This window comes from Halichoerus grypus, chromosome 15 (assembly GCF_964656455.1).
Source record: "Halichoerus grypus chromosome 15, mHalGry1.hap1.1, whole genome shotgun sequence".
NCBI classification, from domain to species: domain Eukaryota; kingdom Metazoa; phylum Chordata; class Mammalia; order Carnivora; family Phocidae; genus Halichoerus; species Halichoerus grypus.
Genome location: NC_135726.1, coordinates 18,563,559 through 18,582,100, shown reverse-complemented (window position 1 = coordinate 18,582,100; position 18,542 = coordinate 18,563,559). Strand labels below are relative to the sequence as shown.

The 18,542-nt window shown below is 53.5% G+C and overlaps 2 protein-coding genes across 5 annotated transcripts; one reads left to right on the top strand and one right to left on the bottom strand.

Moving 5' to 3' along the window:
- Window positions 1-1,944: 1,944 nt before the first annotated feature.
- On the bottom strand, window positions 1,945-3,842 carry CIAO2B (cytosolic iron-sulfur assembly component 2B). Its single transcript, XM_036115148.2, has 5 exons — window positions 3,654-3,842; window positions 3,415-3,494; window positions 3,047-3,172; window positions 2,548-2,593; window positions 1,945-2,155 (listed from the first exon to the last, which is right to left on the bottom strand). Exons 1-5 carry the CDS (start codon window positions 3,799-3,801, stop codon window positions 2,058-2,060), a joined length of 498 nt encoding a protein of 165 aa, XP_035971041.1. The 5' UTR covers window positions 3,802-3,842; the 3' UTR covers window positions 1,945-2,057.
- Window positions 3,843-4,035: 193 nt separating this feature from the next.
- On the top strand, window positions 4,036-17,257 carry CES2 (carboxylesterase 2). 4 transcript variants are annotated; one of them, XM_036115137.2, is made up of 13 exons: window positions 4,036-4,052; window positions 8,545-8,637; window positions 9,430-9,634; window positions 10,501-10,642; window positions 11,466-11,599; window positions 11,681-11,939; window positions 12,203-12,301; window positions 12,567-12,707; window positions 12,828-12,908; window positions 13,160-13,304; window positions 13,721-13,858; window positions 14,384-14,456; window positions 14,913-17,257. In XM_036115137.2, the coding sequence occupies exons 4-13, from the start codon at window positions 10,523-10,525 to the stop codon at window positions 15,097-15,099; spliced, it is 1,377 nt and encodes a 458-aa protein (XP_035971030.1). In that variant the 5' UTR covers window positions 4,036-4,052; window positions 8,545-8,637; window positions 9,430-9,634; window positions 10,501-10,522; the 3' UTR covers window positions 15,100-17,257. The 4 variants fall into 4 exon arrangements, with proteins under 4 accessions (XP_035971030.1, XP_077918614.1, XP_035971029.1 ...); XM_078062488.1 differs by lacking the exons at window positions 4,036-4,052; window positions 8,545-8,637 and adding an exon at window positions 4,072-4,279; XM_036115136.2 differs by lacking the exons at window positions 4,036-4,052; window positions 8,545-8,637 and adding an exon at window positions 4,290-5,097 and having other exon boundaries at window positions 13,175-13,304.
- The last annotated feature ends 1,285 nt before the right edge of the window (window positions 17,258-18,542 follow it).

The following is an 18,542-nucleotide window of genomic DNA, read 5'->3' as shown; positions in this document are numbered from 1 at the left end:
CCTTTCTGGAAAGGTTGGAGAGGGGGTACAGCGCCTGGAAGATCACCTGAAATGGGTGCAGATCCATTTTAAATCTCCACAGAGAAGTCCCAAGTGATCGTCACAGCTATGCCCACGTTACACATGAAGAAACTGGGGAATGTGGGCTGATGACTTCATCTCTCTAAGCGTGGGCAGCCAGATCTTGGTCACTAGGTGGCAAAGCCCCTCCTTCCTGGAATTGGAGGCTGGCGGCTGTGGGGGGACAGTGGGGGCGTAGGCCCTCCCATCCAGGCAACAGCGCCCCCTGCCAGCTGAGGAGTACGTGCCAAACTGCTCAGGTTCCTCTTTACTCCCTGGCTGGAGGTCTTGGGGAGGGAGTTATTTATTTCAGAAGCCCATTTCCTCATCTGTGAAATAGGGATAATAAAGGGTAGCAACTGCAACGCAGGGCTGGGTGGAGGATTGACCTTCAGCTAGTGCCCACTCTCAGGACAGGCTCAATGTTGTCAGCAACCCTCAACAGATCTGCAAAGAGCCTCTGGAAGTCTCTGCCCACAATCACACCTGAGCCTTCGCAGGGAAGAAGTGGCCAGGGCAAGGCTTCTTAATATTCCTATTTATCCTCAGAGAAAGAAACTGAGGCCGGGAATCATGGCATTATAGTTTCTAACTGGCTGATCCCAGATCCAAACCCCATGGTCCATGCTGGTGACCGACTGTGCTCTGGGCACAGGGTTGGGGGAGGCAGAGGGCCCAGACCTCAGCACCTGAAGTGACACACATCTTTGGGGATGCTGGTGAAGAGGGCACTTCAGGGTCCTTTGAACAGAGAAATTGGCTGTCACTGCCCTGACCAGGGGACCAGACCGGGCATCACCAACAGTGAGACAAGCAGGCATCGCACAGCTACTGGTGGATGCTAAAGGATACATACGGAATTCTTGGGCCAGGTTCTCATTAATAAACTCAAACCTGAACTCAATCAACTTCTAGTTTATAGAAGCGTAGCAGACAAAGAAGCACGGATTGCAGGACTTCAGGACAACTCATCTGAGTTGAATTTCAAAAAAGTCAATGTCAAAAAAGATCAAAAGATGAGGAGTGGGGTGACAGTTCCAGAAGAGGCTAAAGAGAGATACCAATACAATACATAAAGTATCACTGGAGCCTGATTTTTTTTTTAAGTAGGCTCCACACCGGCCATGGAGCCCAATGCAGGGCTCGAGCTTGAGACCCTGAGCTGAGATCAAGAGTCAAATGCTTTTTTTTTTTTTTTTAGGTTTTATTTATTTGACAGAGACACAGTGAGAGAGGGAACCCAAGCAGGGGGAGTGGGAGAGGGAGAAGCAGGCTTCCTGCCGAGCAGGGAGCGGGGCTCGATCCCAGGACCCTGGGATCATGACCTGAGCCAAAGGCAGACGCTTAACGACTGAGCCACCCAGGTGCCCCAAGAGTCAAATGCTTAACTGACTAAGACACCCAGGTGCCCCAAAGCCTGATTTAAAGAAAAAAAACAACAACTATGAATGATATTTTGGGGAAATTTATAAACGATTGGATATTAGATGATGTTAGAGAATTTTTCATTTTTTGGCCAGGTAAGGGTACTATGGTTATACAGGTTTACTCTTAGGAGACCAGGATGAAGTACTTAGGAAGTGAAGGCTCATGTGTCTACAGTTTACTCTCAAATACATTTATATTATACATACACACATAAATCAGGCCAATGTTGCAACATGTTAACAACTGTTGAATATAAATGATGGATATACAAGTGTGTTCACTACTCTCAATTTTTTTGTATACTTGCAACTTTTCCTGATGAAACCATTGGAAGAAATTTTAAAAATGCACTGTATCTCATCATCCCAGCCTGTACAGGAACTTGCACTCACGATTACCATCTCCTCCCAAACCCGGGATGACCCAAGATGAAAGATTCTGAGACACACTGGGAAATGAATATAAATTAAGGGTTTATTACAAAATGCAAAATGTTAGTTTCTCATTGTCAGTGATTCAAGAAAACAAGGCCATGAGCCCTGCGTGTGACTGGGGGCAAGAAGCCAGGCTCAGGAGCGGGCTGACAGGCACTGGTTCACAACCTCCAGCAGGTGGGTGTTCTCTAGGGCGGCTGCTACCCGTTCCTTATCTGCAAGCTGCTTGTTCACTGGATGGGAAAGTAATGGAGAAGGATCAAAGCCAGGCTCTGGCCAGCCTGCCAACCAGCCCCACTTCTAACCCTTGTATATATACATACACACTTGCACCAACCTCCTGTCACCTCCTTCCCAGGACCCCAAGCCTCGACCAAGCTACCCAAACCACCTGCTGCCCCCTGTACTATTAAGTCTGACACACCCTGGTCCTGTGTACTTAAGAGGGAGAGGGCAGGATTGGAAGAACATGGTAAGCATAGGACACTTAAGCCAGCTTCACTCTAGGCTGCCACCTCCACTGAGGACTCACCCACCCAGCCCTCCTCCTTCCATCTTGCCCTACAAACCACCATGGCAAGGGGGAAGCCTCAGGGCCAATGCCTCAACATCAGCCCACACTTACCTGCATGCTCCGAGGCATGGGTCCCCGGTGTAATGTGCACATCCATCTGGGAGGGAGATAGGTGGGGTGTGAGGACTTATCACCTATCTACCCCCTCGTCCCCTTCCCCCCACTCATCACCTTCCACTGATCCTCCTAATCGTGACTGTGGACTCTGGACCTTCCATTATGCCCCAAACCCACCCACAGCCACTCCATCTCTACCCAAAGAACTGGCTGCTACTGTTGACTTAAAGGCCTGCCTCTGCCCCATCCATGCTCCAAATCTATCTAAAGCTTCCTACTCCCCTTCCTGCCACACTCACTACTTTTCTGCACTTTCCAGTGCAGGCCTTTATATTTGTTGTCCCATTCAATTGGAAAGGCTCCTCCCAGTTTCATCACCACTACGTGGGATCCTTGCAGGCCTCACTCTGATGTCCACATTCACGCTCTCCATGTCTTCCTCAGAAGCAGAAGCTCACCCCTGTCCTACCCCTGGGGCTCAGTTCCAATTTACCTTAAAACGCTGGGGAAGGGATCGAAGAAGCTTGACTTTGATGGATAGGCCAATAAGGGTGGCCATGCTGCAGTGTGGAATGGTGGGTGTGAAGGCCACGGCCACCGTGCTCTCAGGATCGCTCACCTGGTTGAAGAATGAGATCTCAGAAGAAGGCACTCCCTTCCTCTTAGTATGTTGCTTCAGGCAAATCGTCTAACCTCTAGGGGCCTGTTTCCTTATCCACGAAATGGGCACAGCAATCCCCCCCCCTTCCGAGGATCCCCTGACGAGTCCGTGAGCTGACAGAACGCCAGTCTCCTGGTGCAGATGAGCTTTTCCGACTCTTCCGAACCATCTGCCCCCCACGGACGCTGGCAGTGACTCACCTGAACCCGGACTTGCTCTACTACGTTCAATTCTTCCAGTGTCAGTGGATGCTCCGGGTCATTAATGGAGCGAATCAGATGTGGCAAGTGAAGGAAAAGGGACTCTGTGCCTTAGCCCACTCAGAACCCTCCGCCGGGAACGCCCGGCCCTGATACAGCGCCACTCACTGCTGGACATCATCACTTCAGCCCCCTCCCAGGCCCCCGCGAACCCGCCCGCGCGCGGCAGCGGTGGATATCGAAGATCTCGCGCGCGTCGATGCTGTCTGGAACCTGCTCGTCCTCCTCGCCCGCAGTCACCGGTCGCTCCCCAGAGCGCTCGTAGATGAGGGGGTTAGCGTTCTCCAGGAGGCCGCTCCCCACCCCGCCGCCGCCGCCGCCCACCATCCCGAAACCGCGCCGGCCGCTGTAGGCGCGCACTTCCGCTCCCGCAGGAGCACTTCCGGGGAACGGGCAGGGGGCGTGGCGTGGCGTGGCGACGGGGTCGCTTGTGGGACATGCTGCACCGCCCTACTCGACCTGGGTTTTGAGGGGGAGCGGTGGCCTCGGTGCCGTCTGTACGTTAACCCGGAAAAATGCAGACCACCCCGGCGAATACACAGAGAAGGCACTCGAGCGGCACGGGGCCGTTGGAGCCCGTAAGTTAGGTGCTGGACGGCGGAGGCCACGGCTGGCTCTCGGGGACACTAAAGACCGGCCAGGCGTATCTTCGGGCACCACTTCCTCCAGGAAGTCGGCCCTCAGGCTGGGCAGGTCCCCGCGTACCAAGCGTCCTCTGTCCTGGCACCGTTTACTGCTTTTCGGAGCCACCCGGTGACGCACCTGCCGAGTCCCTAGCACACGGACCCGCAAGCGCTCCTTAAATGTTTGTCAAATAGATAAATGACCGACCTTTGCGGGAGGTGGGGAGAGGGGAAGCCATAGGATTGGGTTGCGGTTGTCCTTAAGATAATGCCACAGTCATGGGTGCATTTCAAAAGGCAGGCTGTGGCTGAATAGGGAGGAGGCCCGCGGAGACCCTCAGATTAAGGAAAATAGGGCATGAGGGACCTTGAGATGGACCCAGAAACTGAGTCCTGAAAGCAAGGAAGAGCTCTCAGGATGGGCAGTCCCACCTCCCTGCCCTTGCTCATACGGTTCCCTTCACCCTGAACAAAGGTCGTTCCTATTTCTACATCTGGGGGAATCCTGATCGTGCACCTCCTCACGAAAGCTCTCCCGGGTTTCGCAATCACAGCTTATTGCTCCCGCTCTCCAGCCCCGAACACCCTTATCAGGCCTGTGACCATGAGGACAGTGAACACAGTGACTCCAGTTTTGAGGAGAGGGTTGTTGGTATTGTGGAGGGGCTGCAGAAGCCTCGCCGCCCCTTCTGAGGAAGCCCAAGGGGATCTGGGCAGAGGGGAAGTGGCCATGCAGTGCCCGCCCGTCACTGGTTTTTGCCTGTTCAGTTCGCCCCCCGCCCCCGCGCTTTCCCTGCCCAGCTAGCCCCGCCTACTCCTAGACCAGTCCAAACTCCAGACCTGGTTGAGACACTCTCTGAAGCGCCGCTGGATGGGCACCAGGGCAGTCTTTGGGTGAAAACAGCAGTGTGCTGCGAATAGACCATGCTGCTGGACCGACTTCGCGTGCGGCTGAACGCCGTGGTCTGTGGGCTCCTGCTTTTCCTCGTCCTGGGCCAGGGTGAGGCTCTTTCGAGGGGCGGCAAGGACTGGGATGGGATTTGCCAGATTCTGCAGAGGCAGGACCTGAAGCTGCAGGAGGGAAGGCCCCAGGGAGGTGGATGAGGGTGGAGAACCACAGTATGGGGAAACTTACACCAGACCCAATGCTTCGAAACCCCTGTCTGGGCCCCCTGAGGTGCAGAGAGAGTCGTGGCTGACCGAGGTCACACAGTACGGAGGGGCAAGCGAGGCCAGGAGCTCTGAGGGGCACCTGGCGAGGCAGGCGGGAGTGGGGGTCATGATTCAGGACGTTTCCTTCTTAGTGTTTGTGGTAGAGGTAGCGCTGCCTGCGAAAAATAATAATTATCTTCCTGCCACGGTTTGGCTCTGAGTGTTGCGCCCTTGGCCAGAGGGGCGTCCCAGCACCTGCCAAGTGCCCCTCCAAAGGGGCCAAGTCAAGATTACTGGCTCTTGACGAATCTGACTGCGCAAGCCCACACCCCTGCATCCTAAAGCCTGTCTGTTGGAGAGATCGTCATATCCTTCTATTCACTTCATGCATCCATCTGGGGTGAGGTCACCTTTTGTTCTCTAGAGCAAAGGTGATTGCACTTTGGGCCAACTTCCATTTCTCCTGGCTGTTACCGTAGCGTAGGCTATTCTGGCACCATGCATGGGGCCTCCGCAGCTCCTTTGCCCCCTCTTAACTGTGTGATCCTCTCACCCCAAATGGCCCTACCTGTGAGACCCAGCTATCCTCCCCCTTCCCAGTCCGATCTGCCCTGGAGGCATCAACATTAATCCGTTTCGCATGGCCCACCCCAAGAGGCTTCCGCCCTTCCCAGCTGCTCACTAGGCTCTCAGAGGTCACCGAGAGCCTCCAGCAGGACAATTTGCTAGGCCTTGCTGATACCTCCCTTTAAAAAATGTTAATGTTTCAGATTGGACCTACATTCAAAAAGAAAAAATGGACAAGCCGTAAGAGGGCACAGGTGATAATGTCTGACCCTCTCCTGTCCCATCCCATCCTGGCTCCTTCACAGGGACTATTAGGATCCCCAGGGCCTTCTACACACTGCTCAGGATTTTAGTCCTGAGGATGCACACAGGATGCACATCCTTGGTTTTCACCTAAATGATCACAAACTCCCTCCTTTTCTGGCACACAGCTTTTTCACTTCCTGACACGGGGTGACCTCCCCACAGCTGTACATGCTAGAGCTTCCTCATACCGTTTCCTGCAAGGGTTTCTCTTCAAAGAGGAAGCATCCTTCATGTAACTGGCCTCTGATCAGGGACATTTCAACAGGTTGTGTCCTTTGCCATAACAACCTTCAGGCATTGGAGGCCAGTGGTCACAGTGAATTACATGGACAGATGTCCCACCTGTGTAGGCAGCATGTTACTGGGGGGAGGGCGGGGGGCTTTGACTTGAGAAGACATTGCTTAGTTGCCCTCGGTGGAACCTGTGAGTGGCTGCTGACCCCGGCCTTATCCACACGCTCTGGCATCAAGCATGTGCATCAGTGTTGATCCAGTAGGTGATCTGAGCAGGGAATAGGCAGGCGAGCTGGGAAGGGAAAGGTGGGTCTGGCAGGGGAGTGGGACTGGACAGGCAAAAACCAGTGACAGGCAGGCACTGCATGGCCACTTCCCCTCTGCCCAGACCCCCTTGGGCTTCCTCAGAAGGGGCGGCGAGGCTTCTGCAGCCCCTCCACAATACCAACAACCTCTCCTCAAAACTGGAGTCACTGTGTTCACTGTCCTCATGGTCACAGGCCTGATAAGGGTGTTCGGGGCTGGAGAGCGGGAGCAATAAGCTGTGATTGGGGAACCTGGGAGAGCTTTCGTGAGGAGGTGCACGATCAGGATTCCCCCAGATGTAGAAATGGGAACGACCTTTGTTCAGGGTGAAGGGAACCCTATGAGCAAGGGCAGGGAGGTGGGACTGCCCATCCTGAGAGCCCTTCCTTGCTTTCAGGACTCAGTTTCTGGGTCCACCTCAAGGTCTCTCGTGCCCTGTTTTCTCTGATCTGTAGGTAGTATAGATCCCTGAGGCTGTTTTTTGGCTTTGTTTTTTACTTTTTATTATGAACCAGGCTCAGTTTGGCCAAATTCTGCAGAAGCAGAACCTGAACCTGTGGAAGGAAAGCTCCAGGCAGGCAGGAGCCGGTGGAGATGACACCAGGGGAACTGGGAGCCTGACTGCTTACCTCCCTGCACCCCGAGGGGTAGAGAGGGTCGGCGCTGCCCGCAGCCACACAGCACCAAAGGGTTTCCGGTCTGTGGTAGAACACTGTAACACACCCACTGAATCCATGACGTACCTTCAATGATTATCAAGACCTGAGCAACCTGGTATTGTCTAGACTACCACCTCTCCCTTGCACCATTATTTGAAGCAAATCCCAGACATTATATCATCTGTAGATATTTCTATGTCCTATTAAGAGAAAAGGAATATATAGGATATAACAATATCATGATTTCTTAATGCAATCAAGTATGTAGCCAAATGTTCTTATTTCATATTATCTCATAGATGATACTAACAGGGTTTTTTTTTTTTAAATCAGGATTCAAATAAGGTCCATACTTTGAAAATTGGTAGATGTGTTGGTTATAACAGCTTTGCGATATAATCCACATAACATACCGTTCACCTGTTTAAAGTATACAATTCAATGGTTTTTAGTATATTCAAAAGTTCAGCACATCGATTCCTCCTTCTCCCCACCTTGAGCCCTAGGCAACCACCAATCTGCTTTGTCTCTATGGATATGCCAGTTCTGGGCATTTCATATAAATGAAATCATCCCATATGTGATCCTTTGTGACGGACTTCTTTCATTGAGCATAAGGTTTTTAAGGTTCATCCATGTCGACATGTTCAGTACTTTTTTCTCTGTATGCTGAATGATGTTCCATTGTACAGATGGGATACATTTTATCAGTTGATGGACATTTGGATTGTTTCCACTTTTTGGCTATTATAAATAATCCTGCTATGAGCATTCACGTGCAGGTTTTTGCGTGGATATATGTTTTCAGTTCTCTTGGGCTTATACCTAGAAGTAGAATTGCTGGGTTGTATGATAACTCTATGTTTAACTTTTTGAAAAACTGCCAGATTGCTTTCCAAAACACCTGCACCACTTTACCTTCTCACCAGCAAGGTGTGAAGGTTCCAGTTTTTCTACATCCTTACCAATGTGTGTTATTATCAGCATTTTTTATGTGAATCTCTTTGAATCTTCAGTCTTCCTCTGCCTCTCTTTTATTTTCCTTGTAATTTTGTTTTTATATCGAAGAAACCAGTTTAGTTGTTCTGGAGAGGATCCCAGAGTTTGGGCTTTGCTGATTACATCCATATGGTGTCTTTTAACTGTTTCCCTGCCCCCAGTACGTCTGTACACTTGTGTTCATTTATTTGTATTCTAGAGGCTTGATCAGATTTCAATTTCAGGTTCTGCTTTGTTATGTTTTGGGACAAGACTATTTCATGTGGGGCTATGGACTTCCATCAGAAAACATACATCATCTGACTTTTTGTGACAAAGTAAGTTGTTAACATCACAGTCAGATTTCAGCAAGCCTTTCTCTTAGCATGAGTGAAGTGAACATTTCTTCCTTGGCGTATGAGTCATTTTTTTGTATTCCTTACTCTGAACGTATTCCCTCACCATTTCATATTCATTCACCAAATATGCACAACTGGCACACTTCTTTTTCATTTGTAGAAATTCTTTGTGTGTTAAGAATCTCACCTGGGCTCCTTGTGTTAGGCGACCCTCAGTCGCTTCCTCCCCCTCGATCCCCATAGTAGGGCGGGCGGTACTTCTTACCGTCTAGTTACAGTGGTACCTCATTTTCGTAGCTCTCCTTACCATGTCATCACTCTTGGTTTGAAAGATGCTTTCTTTATGTCATTTATTGCCACTTAGAGCATGAGATCCCTAGGGACAGGAGCCTTGCGTGTCCTATTCCCACAGTTCTCCTACCGCCTCATGTGATCCACACAGTCAGCAGAAAGGATACTCTCACCCCTTCAAGCTTATGTGACCATTTATTTGAAGCTCCCAGGGCTCAACGATGGTGCTGGGTCCCAGGAAGCCTCACTGAGTGTGGTGGAAAAGGCTGGGGCCAGACCCAGCAAAGAGAGTTGGGGGAGTGGGCGGGAGTGGGGTGGGGTGCTGTGGACACACAGGGTTAAAGGCAGGAAATTTGTAAAGCAAGTGTTTGTAGATCAGAGTCCCTTCAGCTGGGGACCGGAAGCAGCCGGCAGCATCAATAGCCTGGGAGGGCAGCTGATGGGTAGACTCAACCCTGATGTCCATTTCTCTGCTCACAGGCCAGGACTCTGCCAGCCCCATCCGGACCACACACACCGGGCAGGTGCGGGGGAGCCTCGTCCATGTGAAAGATACTGATGTGGGAGTCCACACCTTCCTGGGAATTCCCTTTGCCAAGCCGCCTCTAGGGCCCCTGCGATTTGCACCCCCCGAGCCTCCTGAACCTTGGAGTGGAGTAAAGGATGGGACCTCCCACCCAGCCGTGTAAGCAGGGAGTCCAAGGAACTCCAGTGGAGGGTGGAGGGTACTCCAAGTTCTAGGCCAGGCTGCAGTTGTCATTTCATCTAAACCCCCACGGCCAGTCTCCCCTCAGTTTAGTGGATCCCCACATGCATTTTTCCCATGAGCATGCAGACACTTGGAAGGGTAAAGTAACTTGCCCAGGCTCCGGGCTTGACACTTAAAGCAGAGATACACATCTGCCTCACTTCTAGCCATGTCAGGTGTTCTCTGCCCCCAGGGAAGGCTTGGGTTGGCTCCATGAACCCTGTAATAGCCCTTGACTCCAGCAGCAGGTACTATAGATCCCTGAGGAGTGGAGGACCCCCTCTGTGCGCAGTTACTGGGCCAGTGACAGGGCCAGCTGCCATGGGCCAAAGGGCATGTGTATGTTCTTGCAACTGGAAACTCTGTGGGAGAGATGAGGTTCCCTGAGAGCCTGAGAGCCTGACTGGAGCTGAGGGCTGTCCCACTGCCCTTCTCATGAGAAGTTAATATCCATTCGGGCAGCCCACAGATGTGAGCTACTCCCCTGTTCCACGCCTGTCCGGGTACAGGAATACAGTGCTGAATGTCAACACTTGCAACTCACGGCTCTCACAGAAACCCCCAAGAGTCAAGATTTCCTAGCCTCAGGAGGGTTGGTATCCAAGGCCTTCATAACCTTGAGGCCTCCCTGGAAGATGGGGCTCCCTCCCAGCTTCCCCAGGGCCTGCGGCCTGTGACTTGGTGCAGAGGGGCTTTAGGGAAGGACCATGTGTCAGCAAGGTCTCAGGGGAAGTGGGACTGAAGGTGGCAGGGAACAAATCTGGGCGCAGGATCTGGTTTTGACCATGGTACGGCCCCACTAGGTGTCTGCAGAACATCACTATCATGAATGCAGTGGCTTTGAAACTGCTGAATAAGACCCTGCCTGTCACCTCCATGTCCGAGGACTGCCTGTACCTTAGCGTCTATACACCTGCCTACGCCCGGGAAGGTTCCAGTCTGCCGGTGAGTGCCAGGCCCCACCGGCTGCGGTGTGGGAGCACATTTCTTCTGCAAGAAGATTAGAAGGGACGGGATCAGCCGGGGCCCCTCTGCAGTGTGGACCCTATTAAGAAGCCTCTCACTGTTGGGTCCAAGAGAGTGTTCTTACCCAGCATGAGTGGCTGACCCTCGGGCATGGGGTCATAGAACCCTGGCTGCTCCCGGAGGTCAGAAGCTGTGGCCCTGGGATGGACCCAAGACTCACCCAACCAACTCATGCCCAGGAGACCCACTCAGGTGCTGTATCTGTTGGACCAACGAGAATGGAGAAACTTTTAATTAACGTGCATGTGCGATGACACCCCTTTTCTTTTCACCTGAGAGAGAGTTCCAGGAGAAATGGAGCCAGGCCTTGGTACATAGGGTGGGACCCAAAGTATGAGAAGCCCAGTTTTCCTGATAGAAATTGGGTCACCTTCAGCCCAGGTCATGAAGACACCACCCTCTCCTGCCTGAGCTCTGTCTATGTGGTTAGGCACACAGAGCCAAAGTGGTGGAGAGGCGGGCGCCTGGGGGGCTCAGTCGTTGGGCGTCTGCCTTCGGCTCAGGTCACGATCCCAGAGTCCTGGAATCGAGCCCCGCATCGGGCTCCCTGCTCCGCGGGAAGCCTGCTTCTCCCTCCCGCACTCCCCCTGCTTGTGTGCCCTCTCTCGCTGTGTCTCTCTCTGTCAAATAAATGACTAAAATCTTTAATAAAAAAAAAAAGTGGTGGAGAGTCCAGGTAGCAGCCCCAGTGGGGTTTGGGCTGGGTGGGAGCCACATGGTGTCTGTGCCTCAATTTCCCCAGGTGTTGGTGTGGATCCACGGTGGTGGGCTTGTGACCGGCATGGCTTCCATGTATGATGGCTCAGTGCTGGCGGCCTTTGAGGATGTGGTGGTAGTCACTATCCAGTACCGCCTGGGTGTGCTGGGCTTCTTCAGGTGAGACCGGGGCTAGGCAGGGCAATGCCGGCTGAGTGAAGCCAGGACAGCCCCATCATCCCTGTCCTTGCCACCTCTCAGCACCGGAGACAAGCATGCACCTGGAAATTGGGGCTACCTGGATCAAGTGGCCGCGCTACGCTGGGTCCAGCAAAATATTGCCTATTTTGGAGGAGACCCTGGCCTTGTCACCATTTTTGGCCAGTCCGCGGGTGGCACAAGCGTGTCCTCCCATGTCGTGTCCCCCATGTCCCAAGGACTCTTCCATCGTGCCATCATGGAGAGCGGTGTGGCCCTGTTGCCTGGCCTCATTGTCAGCTCAGCCAGTGCGGTCTCCACGGTGAGTACCCCGAACTGTGGGAAGCCAGACTGCTGCCTCGTCTCTTAGCTCTCAGCCTCCAGTACTCTGTTAAATGGGGATAACAAGGGGCCCCGGCATGGGCACGACTGTCTAGGCAGGTGGGCCTGCCCCTCTGGCCGAGACCTCCGAGTCCACACCTAATACCTTGAGATTTGGGGCGTACCTGCCCCCGGCTGGGACGTTGGGCAAATCCTCTCCCGTGTTCGGAAGGATGAGGCGGCCCCTGCCTGGTCTCTTTACAGATGGTGGCCAACCTGTCTGCCTGTGGCCAGGTCGACTCAGAGGCCCTCGTGGGCTGCCTGCGGGGCAAAACTGAAGAGGAGTTTCTGGCCATCAGCCAGGTTGGGCTGAACGGACGTGTGTATGCAAGAAGGGGACCAGCAGGGGTGGGGAGCCTGTGCTTTACATTCTCTGGGCAACTTGCTGCATCTCCACACCTTGGTGTCCTCACAGCCCTGGGTGGAAAGTTGAGGCCAGGCCAGGCTAAGCCAATGGCAGGACCTCTTGGGGGAGGGGGTGTGAGCATCCTGGATGAGCTGGGAGCGGGGGAATGGGACTCAGAGCGCATCAGGAAATGTCTGGGACCTCACTTTGTGGGCCTCTCAGCCCTTCATGATCACCCCTGGCGTAGTGGATGGGACCTTCCTGCCCAGGCACCCCCGGGAGCTTCTGGCCTCCGCTGACTTTCAACCTGTCCCCAGCATCATTGGTGTCAACAACGACGAGTACGGCTGGCTCATCCCCTCGGTGAGGCCCAGCCCCAAGCTCCCAGGTGCCGGGGGCCCACAGGGGTGGTGGGGCCAGGGCTCAGGGCATCAGAGCTCTAGGCCCAGCCTACCCTCAACTGGAGATTCCCCCACTGCCCAGACCATGAAAATCCCTGACACCCGGAAGGAAATGGACAGAGAGACGGTGAAGTCTATCCTGCAGCAAGTGTCGCCAACATTGGTGAGGCTTCTGGGGTCCTGCCCCGATGGAGGGGGGCTCCTCTCCTGTCCAGAGGCAAGGGAACACCCAGCCCCAAGATATCTCGTCCATGCAGTATCTCCCACGAGCAAAGGATGGGGTCACCGCAGAGCTCAGCCCCTTCCTCCCGTTCCCTATACCTCCCCAGAATCCATCTCCACAGACCTGACCCTGCTGCCTCCCTGCTGCTGCCAGCCTGCCTAACCTGCCTACTTCTGATCCCCCTGGGGTAGATGTTGCCTCCTGAGTCTGTTGACCTGTGGATGGAGGAGTACATGGGGGACAGTGGGGACCCACAGACCCTCCGAGCCCAGTTCTCTGAGATGATGGGGGACTGCATCTTCGTGATCCCTACACTCCAAGTAGCCAATTTTCAGCGTGAGTAAATCTATAAGGCCAGAGCAGTGAGGGGGCAGCTCAGAGCTATAGGTCCCTGGTGAGGTCTATTGGTGTCCAGGTCCCAACCCGTGTCTATGTATTGGGTCCTTAGGTGCCAAGCACTTGATGTCCCTCATCTCAGTAAATCCTCAAAGCTAGTCTAAGAGACGGACATTTTCCCCATTTTACAGATGAGGACCTTCAGTGACTTGCCCAAAACCACACAGCTAGGAAGTTCTGAGGTCATGATTTGAACTCAGGTCCTTCCCCCTGCTCTTGCTCCAGCCAGGGGCTCCCTCACCCAGTTGTTCAGATTCCAACCAGCTTTGGACCTAGCTATCTTGTCACCACGGGTGATGCAGGAGAGCCCCAGGTAAGGGACCGCCATGTCATGGCCTGTCCACCCCACCCCCTAGGCTTACATGCCCCGGTCTACTTCTACGAGTTCCAGCATCGGCCCAGCTTCCTCAAGGACGTCAGGCCGCCCCATGTGAGGGCAGACCATGGTGATGAGTTACTCTTTGTCTTCGGAACCCTCTCTTGGAGAGGCTACAGTGAGTGTTCCTGGGAGGGGTCCCTCAGAGACTCCTCGTTCCCAGAATGGGGGACGGGGCCTTGCCTGGGTCCCTCCGTGAGGGTGACAGATGAGCAAACCAAGGCTCAGAGAGAGGATGGGACCAGGTGCCCAAGATCTTACAGCTAGAGAGGCTGAGCTAGAATTGGAGTCCAAGACTCTTCAGAATGGGACCTGTGCTCCCCCCAGCCCCCCCACCCCAACCACGGATGCCTGGCATGGGTGCAGAGGAGAGTGTTTCACAGGCATATTTGTTTCTTAAGTCACTTTCCGGTGTCAGGAGGAAGGAGAGAGCCTTCTCGGTCAGGAATGAGCCTTGTTGGGGCGAGGAGAGGGCCTGGCGCCCCAGGGCTGGGGCGGGGAGTGGGCAGAGAGCCAGGCCAGGGAGGGCAGAAGAGGGCCCAAGGAAAAGTTGCACGTGGGCTGGCGAGTGTGGTGGGGGCTGACCCGTGTGCTGAACTGGGGTTGGCCTTCACCTGGACCCTTTTCCTCTTGCCCTCTGTAGTTGAAGTCACGGAGGAAGAAAAGCTGTTGAGCAGGAAGATGATGAAATACTGGGCTAACTTTGCTCGAAATGGGTGAGATGTCACACCCCACCCCAACCTCCAGGGCTGGGGGGCTTGAACCCATTCACGGGCCCCCCTTTTCTGTTGGGACCTCATTAGCGTACATGTATCCTTAATTGCATGGTGGCTCCTTCCCCAGCTCCAGGTCCCACACAGACAGGGAGGGGCCTTGTGGGTGCTGGGCGCTCCGTCCATCTCCAGGTGACCTGGAAGAGGGGGACAGTGCTATGTTACCCACAGAGCCTCCCTCTGACGGGAAGGGAAGAAACAGTCCAGGTTGCCCTGCCTCCTGGTGACACTCTAGTGGGAGGTAGTTTCTTTCCTAAATCTAGAAGCATCCCCCTGTCATTCCCCAAGGCCACCTGGCCTGTTTGGCACCTCGCCTGACCCCAGTTGGGGTGCCAGGTCTGGGCTCAGCAGGGCTCCGAGTGACTCTCCCCCTGCCCTGCTGGGTGGGCATGTCTACAGGGACCCCAACGGCGAGGGGCTGCCCCACTGGCCCGTGTTCGACCAGGAAGAGCAGTACCTGCAGCTGAACACGCAGCCTGCAGTGGGCCGGGCCCTGAAGGCCCACAGGCTTCAGTTCTGGACGAAGACCCTACCCCAGAAGACACGGGAGCTAATGGAGGCGGAGGGGAAGCACACAGAGCTGTAGCCTCCTGTGTCTGGGGCTGAAGGGCCGGGGAGGGGGGGCTCGAGTGCAGGTGGGGGTCTGCCAGGTATACCCACACACATGCACTGAGGAGCCGGGAGCTTTTCCTTCCTTCCCTTAGCCATTCATTCGTTCTGCCAGCCAGCCAGCCAGCCAGCCAGCCAGCATTTACTAAGAACCTACCGCATCTTGTTAGTTGCCAAGCCCCCATAGGTCCTCTCATGTTAGACGCACTCAGTGAATCCCCCCATTGGCAAACCCCAGTGGAAATTCACACTGCACTGAGCCTCAGGCCCCGTCCCCTCTTCCTCCCCTCTCCCCCACCCCCACCCTCCCTCTACTCTCCCTTCGAAGGAGGGTGCTTTGGGAAGTCTTACCCACACCCGGCTCTCAGCAAGCCCCACGTGCTCCCATATTTGTACAGAGCCAGTAGAAAATCTGGATGCCAGGAACCCAGGAGCTCCGAGATCTTGGCCACCGAGGCCACCAACTACTGAGGATGTAGAAGTCCCCGTCCCCACCCATTGTCCCCTAGACAAAATGTCATCTACCACTGACATTTAAACACCCACCCACTTACCTGTATCACACAAGGTGACCGACTCCATTTTTTGTAAGAAGACTGAGCTTGTCCATGGGCCCCTGGAGCCTGGGCGAGCTGTTCAGTGGCCAGGAGAGCCAGATGGGTCCCTCAGCCACCCACCCCCTGAAGTCTCCCTTTATTTTCAGTGGTTCTGTGACACGGCTGGGGGTGGGGGAGGGCAAACTTTACACAATTGCTGCACATCAATACAGATGTTTGTCTGTGAGATGTTCCCTGGAAGTAGGATTGGGAGACCAGAAAGTCCAGGAGAAGAGACTCTTTTCTCCTTGGTTCCAAAGGTCTCTCCATCCAAGGAGATCTCCTCTTTCCTTTTGGAATTCTCCTTGTCAACCATCCCCCCACCCTCTGCTGACCTTCCCCCAACTCACCGTGGGCATCCACATGATCAGTTCTCCTGCTTACCCCATTGCCTCCCCTAAACTTTTCCTTCCCTCACCTTATCCGACCCCCCCCCCCCGCAAAGGAAACCCTCTCTTACACCGTATTTGATCTCAGCGTGCAGAGATACCAAACTGTGTTCACAGCCTGTTTGCCCTATCAAAGCACTTTCTCTCTAAGAGGCTGTATCCTTCTCACAGACCTAGGAGTCCTGCTATGCCCCTGCCTCTGACCAACTTGCCCTCTCCAGGCACTAGATTTTCCAGGAGGAAAGCCCCCTTCCTTCCCTCCACGGCCTAACCACAGAGCCTCCGGAAGTGGGGTCTGAAGGATGGGGACTGGCCACCAGATGGCAGACAAGGGTAACCTTAAGCCTGGGCCGTCTTGAACTAGGGAGAGGGGAGAGGCTTTCCTTTTAGGGGACACTGACTGGTGCATAATGCTTCTCCTGCATCCTGAAAGCATTTATTGAGCACCCACTGCATGCATGCCTCTGTATGTTTTTCAGTCCTGCAGATGCACAATATACTTTCCAAAAGTGGGTTCCCAGTATTAGTTTTTTAGTCATCTTATTTTTTAAACAGTTTTATTGTGGAATAATTTACATACAATTAAATTCCTTTAGGTGTACAGTTTCACAAAGTTGGCTAAATATATGAGACATACAACCACCATCACATCAAATTTTAGAATGTTTCTCTTTTTTTAAGATTTTATTTATTTGTCAGAGTGAGCACAAGCAGGGGGAGCGTCAGGCAGAGGGAGAAGCAGGCTTCCCGCCAAACAAGGAGCCCGATGCAGGACTCCATCCCAGGACCCTGGGATCATGACCTGAGCCGAAGGCAGACGCTCAACTGACTGAGTCATCCAGGCATCCCTCAAGTTTTAGAATGTTTCTAAACTCCAAAGAGTTCCTTTGTCCCGACCCTGGTCCCACACAGCCACCAAACTGCTTTCTATTGCTATAGTTTGCCTTTTCTAGAATGTCATAGAAATGGAATCATTATTACTGGTTTCTGTCATTTAACATAATGTTTCTGAGATTCAACCAGTGGTTTCCTTTTGTTGCAAAGTAGTATGTCATATATGGTATGCTACATTTTTTTCCATTCACCAATTAATGCACGTTTGAGTGATTTCTATTTTTTGGCTTTATTAAAGTTGCTGTGAACATTTTCAGACAGGTCTTTGTGTGGACATATGTTTTCATTTCTTTTTTAAAAAAGATTTTATTTCTTTGAGAGAGAGAGCACACGAGCAGGGGGGAGGGGCAGGGGGAGACGGAGAAGCAGGCTCCCCACTGAGCAAGGAGCCCGAGATGCAATGCGATGCGGGGGCTCGACCCCAGGACCCCAGGATCATGACCTGAGCGGAAGGCAGATGCTTAAGCGACTGAGCCACCCACGCGCCCAGTGTTTTCACTTCTTTGGGGAAAATAGCTGAGAGTGGAATTGCTGGGTTATATGGCAAGTGCATGTTTAACTTTTAAAGAAAATGCCAACCTGTCTTCCAAAGTGACTGTACCATGTTTGTGCCCCCACCAGCCACCTATGAGGGTTCTAATTGCTCCATAGCCTTGTCAACACTTGGTCTTATCAGTCTTCTACCGTTGATGAATTGTAGTGGGTGTGTAGTGGTATCTTACTGTGCTTGGTTCCCCGTTTCAGTGTCTTTCTCTCTGTCCCTGTCTCTGTCTCTCTCCCGTCCTTGCTCGTGCTCTCCTGCATGTACCTATGGATCAAGCTGCAGGGAGAGAGATGGGCCCCACCTGGAAGCCTGCCAGAGACAATCCGGGAGGGAAGTTTGATCCTGGGCCCCTCCAGCTCTGAGTGCCAGCTGGAACCCCAGGAGAGAATCTGGCATCTTGTCTAGGCATGACCCTCACCCAGCTCCTCACTGAGCCAGCACTTCTGTTCGAATCAGTAAATATTTGCCAGTGCCCTGCACTCCCCACACATCCCCCCCACCATCCCAACTCCTGGCCAGCCGTGGTCCTGACACTAAGGCCCAGAGGTGAGTCCTGCCTTTATTTGGGGTAGAGGCTGTCCCAGAGAAACAGACACCCTGACAGACGCCTGGCCTGAGGCAAGAACAGACTTCCAGTGGCTCTGGTTCCGTGTCTTGTGTTTTCACACATGTAACCTCAGACCCCGTGGGGTGCTTCCTAGAATCATCACTGTTTCCCAGACGACAAAACCAGACCCAGGGCTCTGGGTACAAAGTCACACAGCCAGTGCTCGGCAGGGCCCGGATTTGAACGCAGGAGGTCTGGCCCTTAAATCACGTCATTCTGGGATGCGGAGTAGGATTTGAGTTGTGAATAAGAAGCTTCCTGCTCCTCTTCCTCCACTCTCTCTACCTGCAGACCTCAGATCCTCCCGCCAGGAGCCCGAGGGCCTCTTGAGGGCATTGCCCTGCTTCTGCCCTGTCACTTGAGGAGCCTCAAGAGAGGGGGCCGACATGA